The sequence below is a fragment of the Tenrec ecaudatus genome, chromosome 9 (genome assembly GCF_050624435.1).
Source record: "Tenrec ecaudatus isolate mTenEca1 chromosome 9, mTenEca1.hap1, whole genome shotgun sequence".
In the NCBI taxonomy this organism is placed as follows: Eukaryota; Metazoa; Chordata; class Mammalia; order Afrosoricida; family Tenrecidae; genus Tenrec; species Tenrec ecaudatus.
In genome coordinates, this window is record NC_134538.1 from 109,651,804 (window position 1) to 109,665,272 (window position 13,469).

The window sequence follows — 13,469 nt, forward strand, 5'->3', positions numbered from 1 at the left end:
TACGGTGGGAAGTGGGTAACCACCTCAATTCCTGATCAATTCATTTTTCTCTGAAACACGTGTGTATGGAAACATGCTGTTAACATATGTTTTCCTTTGAGGACCTGATGCAAAGGGCTTAATTGGAGAGCAAATGCTTTGAAAATGATTAGGGCAGAGAATGTACGGATGTGCTTTATACAATTGATGTATGTATATGTATGGATTGTGATGAGTTGTATGAGTCCCTAATAAAATGTTTATAAAAGGAAAAAAAAGAATACAAAATAACAATCTTTACTGGAGGGTTATTCACAAATATAAGGGAAAATACTGTGGGTTATAAGGCATTTTAATATGTTTAAAACTAATTTGTAAAATTAACGATGTTATTCATCATTTTTCTCAATATTTGACACAATTGAGTACAACACCCCAACTACCTGGAGATATTTCAAAAATAAACTTCACATAAAATACTTCTATTTCAAACCTTTTGCTTCTATAATTTAAACCCACTGCCATCGAGTCAATCCTGACTCCTTCCCCTGTGTAGCTTTTCTGAGACGCTAAGTCTTAGCAGCAGAGGACATCTCTCTCCTTCAGAGCAATGGGCAGGCTTGAATAGCTGACGGTGATGTTGACACTCTAAAGCTTCCCCGCAGAGCTACCAGGACTCCTGGAGTGAACGTGCAGAGATATTTGAAGAGGAAATAAGAGATTCAAAATGTTACTCTGAGCATAGTTTATTTTTCATTATTAAATACCATTTGATATGTTTTCTTATACAAAAAATAAAACTCTTCATTTTAGGTGGTGGATATTCTTACAATTATAAAATTATCTTGAGATAGATGAATATATATATGAAATTAAGGTAACTATTTCACAGAAACTTAATATAATTTGGGTAAAGAATCTTCTAAGTGTGGTTTTTAATCTGAACTGATCAGATAATATATCACTTTCTTCCCATGAAAATATAACAATCGCTACGTTAATTGAAGGCTGTCAATAATTGATATTTTCAGAGATCTTGTATTATCTGATGAGTAAAACCAAATGTGCATTCATTCATCCATTCACTCAATCAAGCGCCTGGTACAAAGGGTTATATATCCCATTTGACGTTCTTTCCTTTGTAATATTAATGCTCTGCCCAAATTTTTCTGCTATCATCTTCAAACATGTGAGAAATTACCCAAAAAAGTTCTTTAATCCCTTTCCCCAAACCCATCCAAGACATACATTTCATTTGCTCTATTACTTTTTGCAAATGCATAAAATGCATTCTTCCAATACTTTTGTTTCAATATTGGTCATTCAGTTCATATTATATTGGTCAATATGAAACGGACACCAGTATGATTGTGTAGGTAGTGACAATCTTTGATTTATCCACAAAAGAGCTTTAACACCTACTAGTTCAAGTGGGCTGACACATTTAAGGCCTCTTTCACTCCATTTAACTGTTGCATCTGGCTGGAGCAAGAATGATGGCAGAGATCTTGACCTTGGAACACTGGCTGGATTAAAGGATTCAAGTGGATGATGGACGCTGTGGCTGGGTTCAAGCGAGGGCTGAACAGTGCTGGGAGAAATGCAGCAGGGGGCAGGGGCTGAAGTGTTATGTGGGAAGGATGGAAGTGGGAGGCAGTGACTAAATGCAAAGGGTGCCCCGCTAAGAAGGTGGGGTGCGCCGGGATGACGGCAGACGTCAAAGGTGCAAAGGTGATGGGAGTAAAATGTGGCGGTGAGAGGGCATGCAGATGAGCAATTGGCAGGTGGCCGGTGTGGGAGTTTAGGGAAGTGGACACAGCCAAGTGCTGGAGGAACGTGTGGTGGATGGTGGTGATGGAAGCGTGCTGATGCACGGGCACCGGCTGGACGGCGGGCGCCGGAGAGAAGGCAGCCGGCCCTGTAGCAGGCACAACTCGAAGATGCTTTGAGACGAGCTGCTTCTGCATGTGCTGTTGGGCTTGTAGCTGAAGGAGTTGATATTTATCTATTTCATCAGGAGAAAATGTTAGGGGCTGTTGAATTAAAGGGGGAGAGATGGATTTGTGACACACTTCTGATCCATCTTCTACACAGTCATGCCTCTGCATAGTTCTGTCATAGTAAGAGTTTGTATGCTCCGCTATACGGTTCATGTGCATGCTTCCGTCCTGCAGTTCTGGATCTAGTTGGTCGTCTTTGGTCTCTGTGAAATTCATCACAGCAGTATATGGATTCGACAGAAAAGCACCAGAGAAATCATTTGGTACTGGGTCCCAGCTTGGAATGAAAGGTTGGACTTCCCCCATGATTGGTCGCGAGTCTCCTTTTGCCGTGGGACCCATCCTGTTTGATGTCGGAGCTTCTGCTGGGACCTGCTCTCCCCCGAGTGGCAGGTGCTGCACACCCCCTGCTTCTATGACTGCAGGAGAGTGACTCCCCTGCGGGGCTTTCACGTTCACTTCCTCCGGCGTCCTCAGAACTGCACCGCCCTTCCTAGTTGTCCTTTGACTTCCATTCTGTAATTTCTCGGACAGGGGCAATGCTGAGCGGCCGCAGCTTGGTGGCTCCCACTGGACCACGCACTGGATTTGTGAACGAGCTTCTGGTTTGTTTTTGCAGTTGCTTGAGGAGGCGTCAACATTAGTTCCTTGCTCCTGGCCCTTTTTGGCCTGCACTCTTTCTAAGAGGCTTTTGGCCGTTAGGGGGATTCTCTCTCTTTCTGTCTTGCTGGACTCGGGCCCACTGGGACAGTTTCTTAAGAGACAGTTGACAGTCCCGGACTTGCATTGAATGGGTTTTGCCTTCGCCACACCACAAATGGGAGAGCTGCCCAAAGATGCAGGCCTTCTGTCCTGTTGGCTTAGCTGATGGGTTGGCTCTCTGGAGCAGGAGCCCGATTTGCTGTGCTGAAGTCCCTGGCCATTCGGCACCGATTCTCTGCGCCCAGCACAAGAAATGTGTGTGCTAGAATCAGAAGGGATGGCTCTCGGGCACGGTCGCCCTGGAAATGGATTTTTGTTCAGTTTGTGTCTCGGAGCGTATCTGTGATTTTTGTACGTTTCCTTTTTAAACGACTCCCACAGTTGGCTGCTTCCTTCTGCGTGCGTTTCCGCCTGCAGGTGGTCACTCCGAGCTACCTGGTCCGGCACCGACAGGCCGTTGTGCTTTCGGCGTTTCCGCTTGTGTCTGTCAGCTGGCATAAGTTCTTTCTTACAAAAGCAGAGCAAGTTGCCCCTCTTGAAAAGCCGACTGAACTCCTCCCCGTGCTCCCTGCCGCGTGGTGCTGCACAAGGCGGAGCGTCCCAGGGGAAGTGCTTGCCATCTTCCAGTTCTGACTGAGCATCACAGGGAATCAGTTTATGCTTTTTTTTAGTCCTGGGTAAGCAGGGAGTCAAAGAGAGGCCCTCGTTGGCATTCTTTAGAACTACCCTTGGGCAACTTTGCCAATGGACCCTGGAAGATTCCTGCGATTCGTTATCACTAGTCTTATGCCCTGTACGAGAGATCTCATGATAAGCAGGCACTTTCGGGTTGTTCATAGCCAAATCTCTTGTACTAAAATTATGCATATCCACATTTGGCTCCGCATCACTGTCGTCCAAATTGTAATTTCTCTGGAAATTTTCCCAATCTGGATTCATTGTAGTCATCTTTGGTTTTAGAGACAGATTATCTTCTTGGATCACTTTTTGTTGGTCTTCGATTAAACCTGAGGATTGGCTCTCCACGTTAGGGGATTTCATACCCAGTTTTCTCTTTAGGTCTTCTGGATCGCGGCCATCCTTTGTGTTCCGAGAAAGCTTAAAATCAAAATACAACGGGTTGCAGCCATAAGAGATACAGGGCTGTGTCTTTGTGAACAGCAAGAGCTCGGTTGGCCACTGGAGCGTGGTGTGGCCATCCTTGCTTCGCACGTGAAGAAAGGGCAGCGCGCTAGACTGCGCATCGTGGAGACAGGCTTCTCGTAGCAGCCGCGGCGCGTCGTGGCTGTCCCGTCCTGTGTCACGTGACGATTTATCTCCGCTCTCAGTTCGGGGGTGGGGATTCACATGCACTGGCTTGCTGTGTTCACTTGGCCCTGGTGAAGGAAACCCCTCCAGACAGTCAAAGCCCTTGGCATCACTGGGCTTGTAAGTGTTTGGTGCGCAGGAGGAAGCATTTGCTTGGCACGGGTAATGAATGCGGTTTCGTAAAGCATTCTGCAATGTATTTTGAGCTGCTTTTTCCCGGCTGGGAGGTGAAAAGCCCACATCTGAAAGACGAATGTTCGCTCTCGAGAATGAAGCACGGATGCTAGTGGGGTCTTTTAGCGGCTCGTCAATAGAGTCATGTTTGCCTTGCAATATCTTAGAGTTTGCAGGGAAGCTGTTATGTGAAACACTTTCCAGATGGCTTGGCGACATGTTTATATCTTTTTCCTCAGAGAGGTGTGCTGCCTCATTGGTGTGGGGGCAGCACTTGCATTTCTCTTCAGCTTGGTTTGTTTTGTAAGTGGAGGACTTGTTACAATCATGTGTTTCTTCCGTGTTCTCACTGAAAACTGATGCCGAGGATTCTAATTTTAGATGGACCTTTCTGGAAAAAGAAAACGATACACCGGTCCTGTGACTGACATTGCCAGGACCGGGGGACGTATGTGGAGTCCGACTTCCAAACAAGTAGCGCCTGTCTGTTGGTAACTGGTGTCTGTTTGGCACGGTGGACCGCTGTCTATCAGAAATACTTCTCGGGACACTTTTTCCTTTAAGGAGAAGAGCACTCTTTGTGAATGATGCCTTTCTGCCGTTCTTAACGGGGAAAACTCCTTGCAGGAGTTGCTTTTCTATCATTACCCGGGAAGTCTTGTATGCTGGTCCGTTTCCCGAAACACTGTAAATACAATGAGTGAAAAGATGAAGAACTTAGGTTTGAAATATAAACGTGTGAACATTTCCTAGTGTTTCCATGATGGCTTATGCCACGATTCATAAATTACACGACTGCAATCTAAACATTCAATTGAACTTGCACAATTCACTCTACCTTCTGTTGCATAGTAGCTATTTCTAACATGAATCACTTAAGAACATCTTTTCACATTATCAAAAGATAATAGGCGAATTCCTTATGCTAGGGCAAACAAGAAAGTATAGTTCTGCAGACCTATCACCATATATGTCATCTAGTCTCTGCAGTAAATATTTCACAAAGAGTTTTACATGAGTGCCTCGCATCAAATAAGAAATTAATAGAATGAATACTTCTTTAACTTGGGGGGGGGCGGTGTGGATAATGGGTAAGAATCCTAGCACTTTAGAACTGCTGGTTCTTTATGTTTGTTTCTTTTTTTGGTGGCTTGTTATTTACCTACTTTTAACAAGAATGTGAAAGCGCTTCCAAAATCTGAAAAAAAAAAACAAAAAACGGAATGTCTGTGATAGATGTTTTTCATAAGCTCTTAAAGCTTCCTCATAAATGACAAAGAAGTAACAAACATTTAGAGGCCTTTTAAATAATTTCAATGTTTTTAAAAATCTTTCCTTCTTACACACTGAATATTTTCTTTCTATATTTTATTCAAGTAAGTTTTAACTATTTAGCAGCCTTTAAATACTACTCTGCCGACCTTTATTAATAACTCAAGAAAACTAGAAATGGCAATAGATAAGAGAAAATAATCTTTAAATTAAATGTATAAGGCCCTTTACTGCTTTACCTATAACACCTGTACAACAGACAATTTATTAGAGAAAATTAAATCCATATTACATCCTTTATCCAATTGTTTGGCTGGCTTTCCCTGCATGCTTGGATTTTGGGTTGTATTTTCTATTTCTGATCGTGGTCTGTCCAAATATATCATCAGTACAAAATACTCTGACCCACGTAAAGTCACCATTAGTCAGAACTGACTCCACGACACCTGTCTGTGATGTATTTTCCACACAGTCTGAGAAATTCTTTGGTGCCTTCAATTAGGACAATGTGGTTCACTGGCATAGAGCTTTCGAGTCACGTTTCTGTCCACCATATTGAATGTACTTTTCAATTGTCTTCCTAGTTTAATATAGTAGAGGTGCATTTCATTCAAAAAACTAAAACTCACTGCCACTGAATCAAAACACCCCTGCTGTAGGGCAGGGTAGAACTTCCCCTGTTGTCAGAGACTGTAACTCTTTAAGGGAGTAGAAAGCCTCATTCTCTCCCATTGAGCCGCTGGTGGTTCAAAACTGGCTAGTAGGCCAGCGCACCACCCACCCCACCTTCTATGCATTTGATTAGCTGCATTTTACAGACTGGGAGGTCTTCTGGTGTATCGCTGTACTCCAGTGTTTTCAGTCTTCTCTCTAGATCAGAGTAGCTCATTTATTTAAATTTCTATTTTACTTACTTCAAATAGACCCACTCTGTTTACTCTGCCCTTATAAACTTTAATTTATGTCTCAGCGCCATTTAGTCTTAAAGATTAGCTCCTCTTCAGGAACTAAATGCGATCGCCTTTGGGATCTCTGGAATGGTAAATTTATAAATTTTCTAAAGTTGCATTCTCTTCTCAAAGTTAATTCTGATTCTTGGCAGTAATCTCTCTCTTTTTAAACCGTCCTTCGATGATCTTTAGAGATGGCTTTTTAGGTATATTCAATATAAGGCATATATTAGGCAGAACACTCTAAGCATAAAAGAAGTAGGAAGTGTAATAGTTTATTATAATACCACTGGCCATTCAGAACTTCTATAAATCTAAAACTGAGGTCCCTAGGAGCTGCAGCATTGAATTTGCCTCAATTTTGAACCTTCCCTTTGCATAGTTGTAGCCATTCCTGGGTCTAAGCAGAAGGCATACCTCTGTAATGGGTTATATTTTTCAGGAATTTAGTCATTCGAGTTTAACCTGTATTAAACTCAGTTGAAATTGTCCGGAACGTCTAGTACATGATTATTGTTATTTTCCCTCCCTGACTCCACTGAGTTAAACAGTTTACTATATGTGTCGTCAATTGGCCGTTCATTGGAAATACAGGGATACATGCACGTGAGGCCATGATGCTCTCACATTTCTGGGAATATAAGAGGGTGTTCCTTAACGTTCCTGTCAGTGTTCTTTTCTGTATTGCGGTGTTATTTTACCCTTTTTCTCTCTACTGTGTGAGCGTCTTACTTTTTACATTCTTTTACATTTTTGTAAACTTGTTTTTACTGCTTTTGTGCTATATTTGGCTTATTGCTTCTTTTCTCCCTTTATAAATCAATCTACATTTATTATAGTGTTTTCTCACATTTGATATTTTTAATTAAATTATAATTTTTATGTTTATACCTTATATCAGTATTAAGGCTTTAATAATGTATTGTCCATTCTAATCATCCTTCAAATAATTTATCTGGGAAAATCAACAATTCCACAATTTTGTTATTTCCTAAAGAAAATTTTTTTCCAAGCAGAAAATAAAGAAATGTCTTTGAAAAGAAACTAAATATTCTCATTATCAATGGTCCTAAAATAATTCAACTTAGATGAATAGCCTTATAACATTTACTACACAGCTCTGCTGATAGATAGTAATTAAATATCTCCCACACAATAACTGGTCTTTATGAGGACACAGTTTAGTTTATACTATCTATTAGTACTTCTTAGTCAAAGTTGACTATTATAAAATCCATTACTAGTTGTCTGCCCTCATAATTTTTATCGGGTTAATTCATATATTCTTACTACCAGTAAATTCACCTCTTTCCCCCCACCCCCTAGGATCACAGGGAAAGTAGGCCCACTCTTGTTACGTGGGTGAACCTACTCCAAACCTTTTCAAAGATTATGGACAGAGAGAAATTGAGGATGGGTGAAATGTCACCCACTAATTCATGTGAACAGGATTGGGCAGAGAACAGGCAGAGAGCAGGTAGTTCTGTGAAAATCGGAACTATGCAAAATTGGATGATGCCCGCATCAGTTGGCCAGACTGAGTTCACCTGCCACCTCCCCCACCTTCCCTCAGGAGAGTTCTTCCAGAGGTTCCAGTCCATTTGATCCCTTCAGTCGCCTCCTTCTTCTGCCCTAATTGCTGGTTTGGGTTGAGCAGTCTTAATTCATTCCCCAAGTCACCCTCAAATGCTCATAGTAGCTTTGTCAGGAGCAAGGGGTCTCTTTCTCTATAGAGAGAGGAGGGCCGAGGCACCAGGAGGTGAATGTATGCTGCCCACTGAGTCAGTCTGCAGGCCCTGGCCTGAACATCTGTAGGCTCTTTGGATCGCCCTGCCCCCTCCATGTCCATGTGAGCAAGAAAGTTGACAAACCAGAGCTAACTCCAAGGTCAGGACAACCAAATCAAGTCTCCACCCTTATGTCCTATCAGCTTATAGTCCATCAGCTGCTGCTGGTCACTCATCACCGACCTCATTACTGCACAGGTAGCCTGTTCTATGTGTGCTCAGGACAGGGCATTGGGGGTGCTTTAAGGGCTGGATAGGTGGGATCCCTTGTACATCTGAGTGCCCCATCTCAGGGGTCCATCTAGCCCTGCTCAGGGCTGGGAACTTGGGCTAGATCTCATGTGCAGCTTTTCCCCCAGCCCCGAGGGTGGCCTAGTCTCAGGCCCCTATAGCTCCCCGGAACCTGCTGGCCACACTCTAGCCTCTCTTCACTCTGCCTGGAGCTCTCGTGACTCAGTGAGACTGTGCTCCCTCTCCATTCCTCAGCAACATCGGCGTCTGTACTAAGTGCACACAGGGCCCCTGCGGTCAGGGACCTTGTTAAGGTACAGAATCATCAGATAGATCTTTTTACACCTTGAAAATGTTGGATAATGAAATAGTCAACAGGTGAGGAGTAGGTGCCCAAGTGATTGATAAATTGTCACTTGTAAATGACTGTAAAAATAAAATTATTTAATGATTCAATGATTGCCTGCTAGGTAGTAGAGGAGAATAAGATAACCTTTCTTTTACCAAATTCAGTATCTGAAAATCTGGGCAACTGTCTTTTTCCATCAAGGGTAGCTTGGAAAGGAGAGAATCTGTCTATTTTATAAGCGACACTGACTCAAATGTTTGGTTGCCATCATTCTTTTCTAGACATTTCCTTTCTATTGAGCACTTTAAAAAAAATCTTTAAGCTAGAGGTAAAATGCATGAACATATGCAAGTTGACCATCAACTATATTTTTTCTTCCAATTGATTCTTTTTTAAATTTTATTTTATTTTATTTACTTATTTATTTATTATTATTATTTTTATCCAATTGATTCTTGAAAACTTATTTCTCGGAATCAACTTTGAGGACTAATATTTTGTATTAATATAATTGAGCCATTCAGTCCTAATTTATTGTATACTGTTTTTCATTTAAATAACAAGGTTTTAAATCCTGGCACAGAGCTATAAATTTCACAATTCACCATGTTGCTGTCAACTCCATTAATTAGCTATATTAGTGTTCCACAGGATAATTTGTATGAACATAATTTACAATCTGCAAACTTAATTGAGTTCCAGGTAACAATTGCCTCCCCTTGAAAAGCTGAGGAGCTTCAACCTTATGGGAAACTGTTATTTTTCAGCTGCAAGAATGTATTAGTGTAATGCTCGTTATAATTATCAATTTAAATAGTGCTGTGTGGTAAATGTAACTGCCTTAATTACATCTTGTTTGTCATCCAGGCAACACTAATGTCATTTACTCAAGATTCATGTATGCACAAGGGAATGCACAAAATATTTGTTTTACCCCCAAAAGAGACATTGTTACTATGGCTTGTAAAAGTATTATTATAAAACTTGAAAATACTAAGGAACATCATGTGTCCACTTAAACCAGCTAAATAGGGGATAAGTGTTACTATTTTAGATAAAATCTTAGACGATTTCATTAACGAAAACATTAAATTAACATTGGGAAGAAAAATAATCAGATACAAAAAGTAATTAATTTGTAAACCTTTACCTATTAAGAACATTCGCCCTCAGATATATTTGTTGACTAATTATAATTCGTTACAGTAAGTGGAGTCAATTTATCATTGAAATTTCCCCAGAGGCTGAGGAGAATTCTGAACCACACAGCCTACACCTCAAATTCTTACCATTCTGATTGCTGCCTTAATTCAGCCAGTTGATGGAGACGCTTAAGTGCTTTTTCTTGTTTTTTCTCATCTTTCCATGACTTAGAGGCTACATTTCGAGCAAATTCCCGTTGCTTTAATTCTTTTAGTCTCTGTAGGAAAGAAGAAAAACACAAAAGATACTATAAATAACAAACACATTATTTACATCTGTAAGAACCCTAGTAAAACTGTGACCTGAGTGTAGAGGCAGCATCCCGCACCAGTGGAGTAAAAGCCTCGTCTCCATCACAAATTTAGGGGATGACTGTTAACTAGTTAGCTGGGTTATTTAAAAGCTTCTACAGCCACTGTACAAGTATGGCATGATGCTGGGACAATACTAACTGCACAGTCACCGGGGTGCCTGTAGAAACCCCATGTGGAGAAGGGACAGTGCATAAATGGGCATGATGGGGCAGGAGACTGAAGGGTCCACTTTTCTGAACCCCTAATTCCAGCCTTCTCATTTGTAAAATATGCTCACCGCCTGAAATATGCTGGTTTACATGAGCTTGTTTTAATAAAGAGCATACACAATTGTGATGGATTTGGTTCAAAACTCTACATATGATTCTTAAATCATTCTGACAAAGATTTTTAAAATAATTTTATTGGGGCCTCGTACAACTCTCATCACAATCATACATACATCCATTTGTATATTTGTTACCATCATCATTCTCAAAACATTTGCTTTTTACTGGAGCCCTTGGTATCAGCTCCTCATTCTTTCTCCTCCATCCCCACCCCACCCCCCATGAACCTTTGATAATTTATACATTATTATTATTCTGTCATGTGTTACACTGTTTGACATCTCCCTTCACCCACTTTTCTGTTGTTCATCCCCCAGGGAGTGGTTGTATGTAGATCCTTGTGATTGGTCCCCCCTTTCTAACTCACCCTCCCTCTTCCCTCCCAGTATCGCCACTCTCACCACTGGTCCTGAGGGTTTCATCTGTCCTGGATTCCCTGTGTTTCCAGTTCCTATCTGTACCAGTGTACATCCTCTGGTCTAGCCAGATTTGTAAGGTAGAATGGGGATCATGATAGTGGGGGGGAGGAAGCATTAAAGAATTAGAGGAAAATTGTATGTTTCATCATTGCTACCCTTCACCCTGACTGACTTGTCTCCTCCACACGACCCTTCTGTAAGGGGATGTCCAGTTGCCTACAGATAGGCTTTGGTCCCCCACTCTACACTCCCCCTCATTCACAATGATATGATTTTTTTATTCTTTGATACTTGATACCTTGGACATTCCGTGATCTCACAGGCTGATGTGCTTCTTCCCTGTGGGCTTTGTTGCTTCTGAGCTAGATGCCCGCTTGTTTATCTTTAAGCCTTGAAGACCCCAGACCCTATATCTTTTGATAGCCAGGCACCATCAGCTTTCTTCACCACATTTGCTTATGCACCTGCTTTGTCTTCAGTAATCTTGTCTAGAAGGTGAGCATCATGGTATGAGTTTTAAAGAGAACAAAGTGTACTTGCATTGAGGGAGTACTTGACTGGAGGCCCAATGTCTAACAAAGGTTTTTATCAAATGCAGATTTCTCGACTGTGTTCAGATATATAAAAGTGGGTGAAGGATTTCTGCATGGTTCTGAGGCTTGGCCTTGTTTGATTTTAATTAACTTACCACTTATCTTAATTAAACTTTATCTAACACAATTGACTTACATGCACTGCTCGTTACTTGTTTGGGGTTTCTACTTCAGAATCTGCGATTGATCACACCTAGTGATACTGAACAAATTAAACAGAAGCCAGGATCATAAGAACATCCTGCTGTGTGAAATGTACTCCTAAATTGAGAGTGCATTTAATGGCTGACTTCTCTTAACCCATGCAAAGCCTGGTAAAATTTTCTGAATCTGGGTGTTTTTTTTAATTTCTCTAAATATAGTGTAAAAGATATTTTTCAAATAGAGTTAAATCCCAGCCATTATGGGAAGTAATGATGTGTAACCAGTTATTTCCCATGGGTATAGCAAGCGCCCAAACCTTTAATGATCATTAGCTTATTTCAAGAAATAAAATATGTTCATGGGAGATGGGGACCAGGTAACTGTATTTCAGTTGAATAAACAAAGATGAGCGAGACCAGTCTGACATAGGGAAATATCCTGAGCACAAAGAACATATGTTTTTGTGCTCAGAATAAAAACAGCCTTAAGGAGGATGAGAGAGTCAATCTGAATTGAAATTTTGACACAAACTTCAGATTCTTCAAAAAATAGATAATTTCAAGAAATAAGATGATCCATATGTTCTCAGCAGAGGAAAAGATGACTAGTTCCCTTGAGCAGTGCAGCTGTTAAAGCGGTTCCACAGCTAACAGAAAGGTCAGTGGTTTGAATCCACCAGCAGTTTTGTGTGAGGGGGGAAAACAAAGGCAGTCTGCTTCTGTAAGCTTAATGGCCTTAAAACTCTAAGGAGCAATTCTACTCTGTCCTATAAGGCTGCCATTGTGTTGAGAAATAACTGACAGCCGTGGAAGCTAGTATTATTATGATTATTTTTTAAATTGGTGCATGAGTCTCTGGGCTATGTGGCTAATGTAGCTCATCAAAGTCTGGAGGTTTGAGTCTTTCTAGAGCCACCTGGGAAGGAAGAGCCAACAATCGACTTGTAAGAGGAGTCACTGAATCCCGGTGCAGCCTCGTTCCACGCTAATGCACCAGGGCTTCACTGACTACACCAGAGTGCAGCATATTTTCTTTTGAGAGGTGATAGGGAGAGTTTGCCAGAAGACAGGAAGAGAAACTTAAAATTCACATTCCAAAGTTCAGAAGAATGCAAAAGAGGTGGCCAAAGAGAATGGAAAGATGCATATGTATATTTTAGTGTATTAGTAATGTGTTACTACATATATTTAAAATGATTATGGTATGAAAATGTATAATTAAAGAATGGGATCTTGGGAAGTTTGTTAAAATTGTTGTTTGATGTGATCAAGGTTCTTGCTTATTTGTAACCAAAGGTTTAGGTTGATTCTGAAAACTCCTTAAAAGCGTACAATTTCCAATAGCATAGGAAACAAAAAAAATGGGTTTCTCTATGTTAACATAGTCTTTTTCTTGGCAAAAGGAGTTAATTTTATTCTTGGAAAATATGCCATAAAGACAAATGTTCCCCACAAACCTAATTTCTGAACATAATAAACTCCTGACAATTTAGAACTTCAAAAAAATAAAATAAAATTCCCTTTCCAACTACTTTCCTCAGCTCTCACTTACATAATAGTCAAGTGCTTACTGTAAAGTCTTAGTTGATGAATAAAAATCTCTGGAGAAACCACGTAAAGTTCAACCATGTCAAAGAGAAATGGCTTTTTGTACTCTCAATGACAACTGAGAAAATTCTACTCTAAGTGATGTCTGTTGACTTTAATGCTACTATC

At 40.8% G+C, this 13,469-nt stretch overlaps 1 protein-coding gene across 1 annotated transcript in view; it reads right to left on the reverse strand.

Annotated features, from left to right (window-relative positions):
- Positions 1–1,400: 1,400 nt before the first annotated feature.
- The window catches only part of ZNF804B (zinc finger protein 804B), a 78,320-nt gene continuing 66,251 nt past the window's right edge, over positions 1,401–13,469 (reverse strand). The window contains exons 3-4 of the mRNA XM_075557355.1: positions 10,042–10,172; positions 1,401–4,848 (exon numbers count right to left, since the gene is read on the reverse strand). Of these exons, the coding sequence (XP_075413470.1) occupies positions 1,401–4,848; positions 10,042–10,172 (3,579 nt within the window). The remainder of the gene's footprint in view (positions 4,849–10,041; positions 10,173–13,469) is intronic.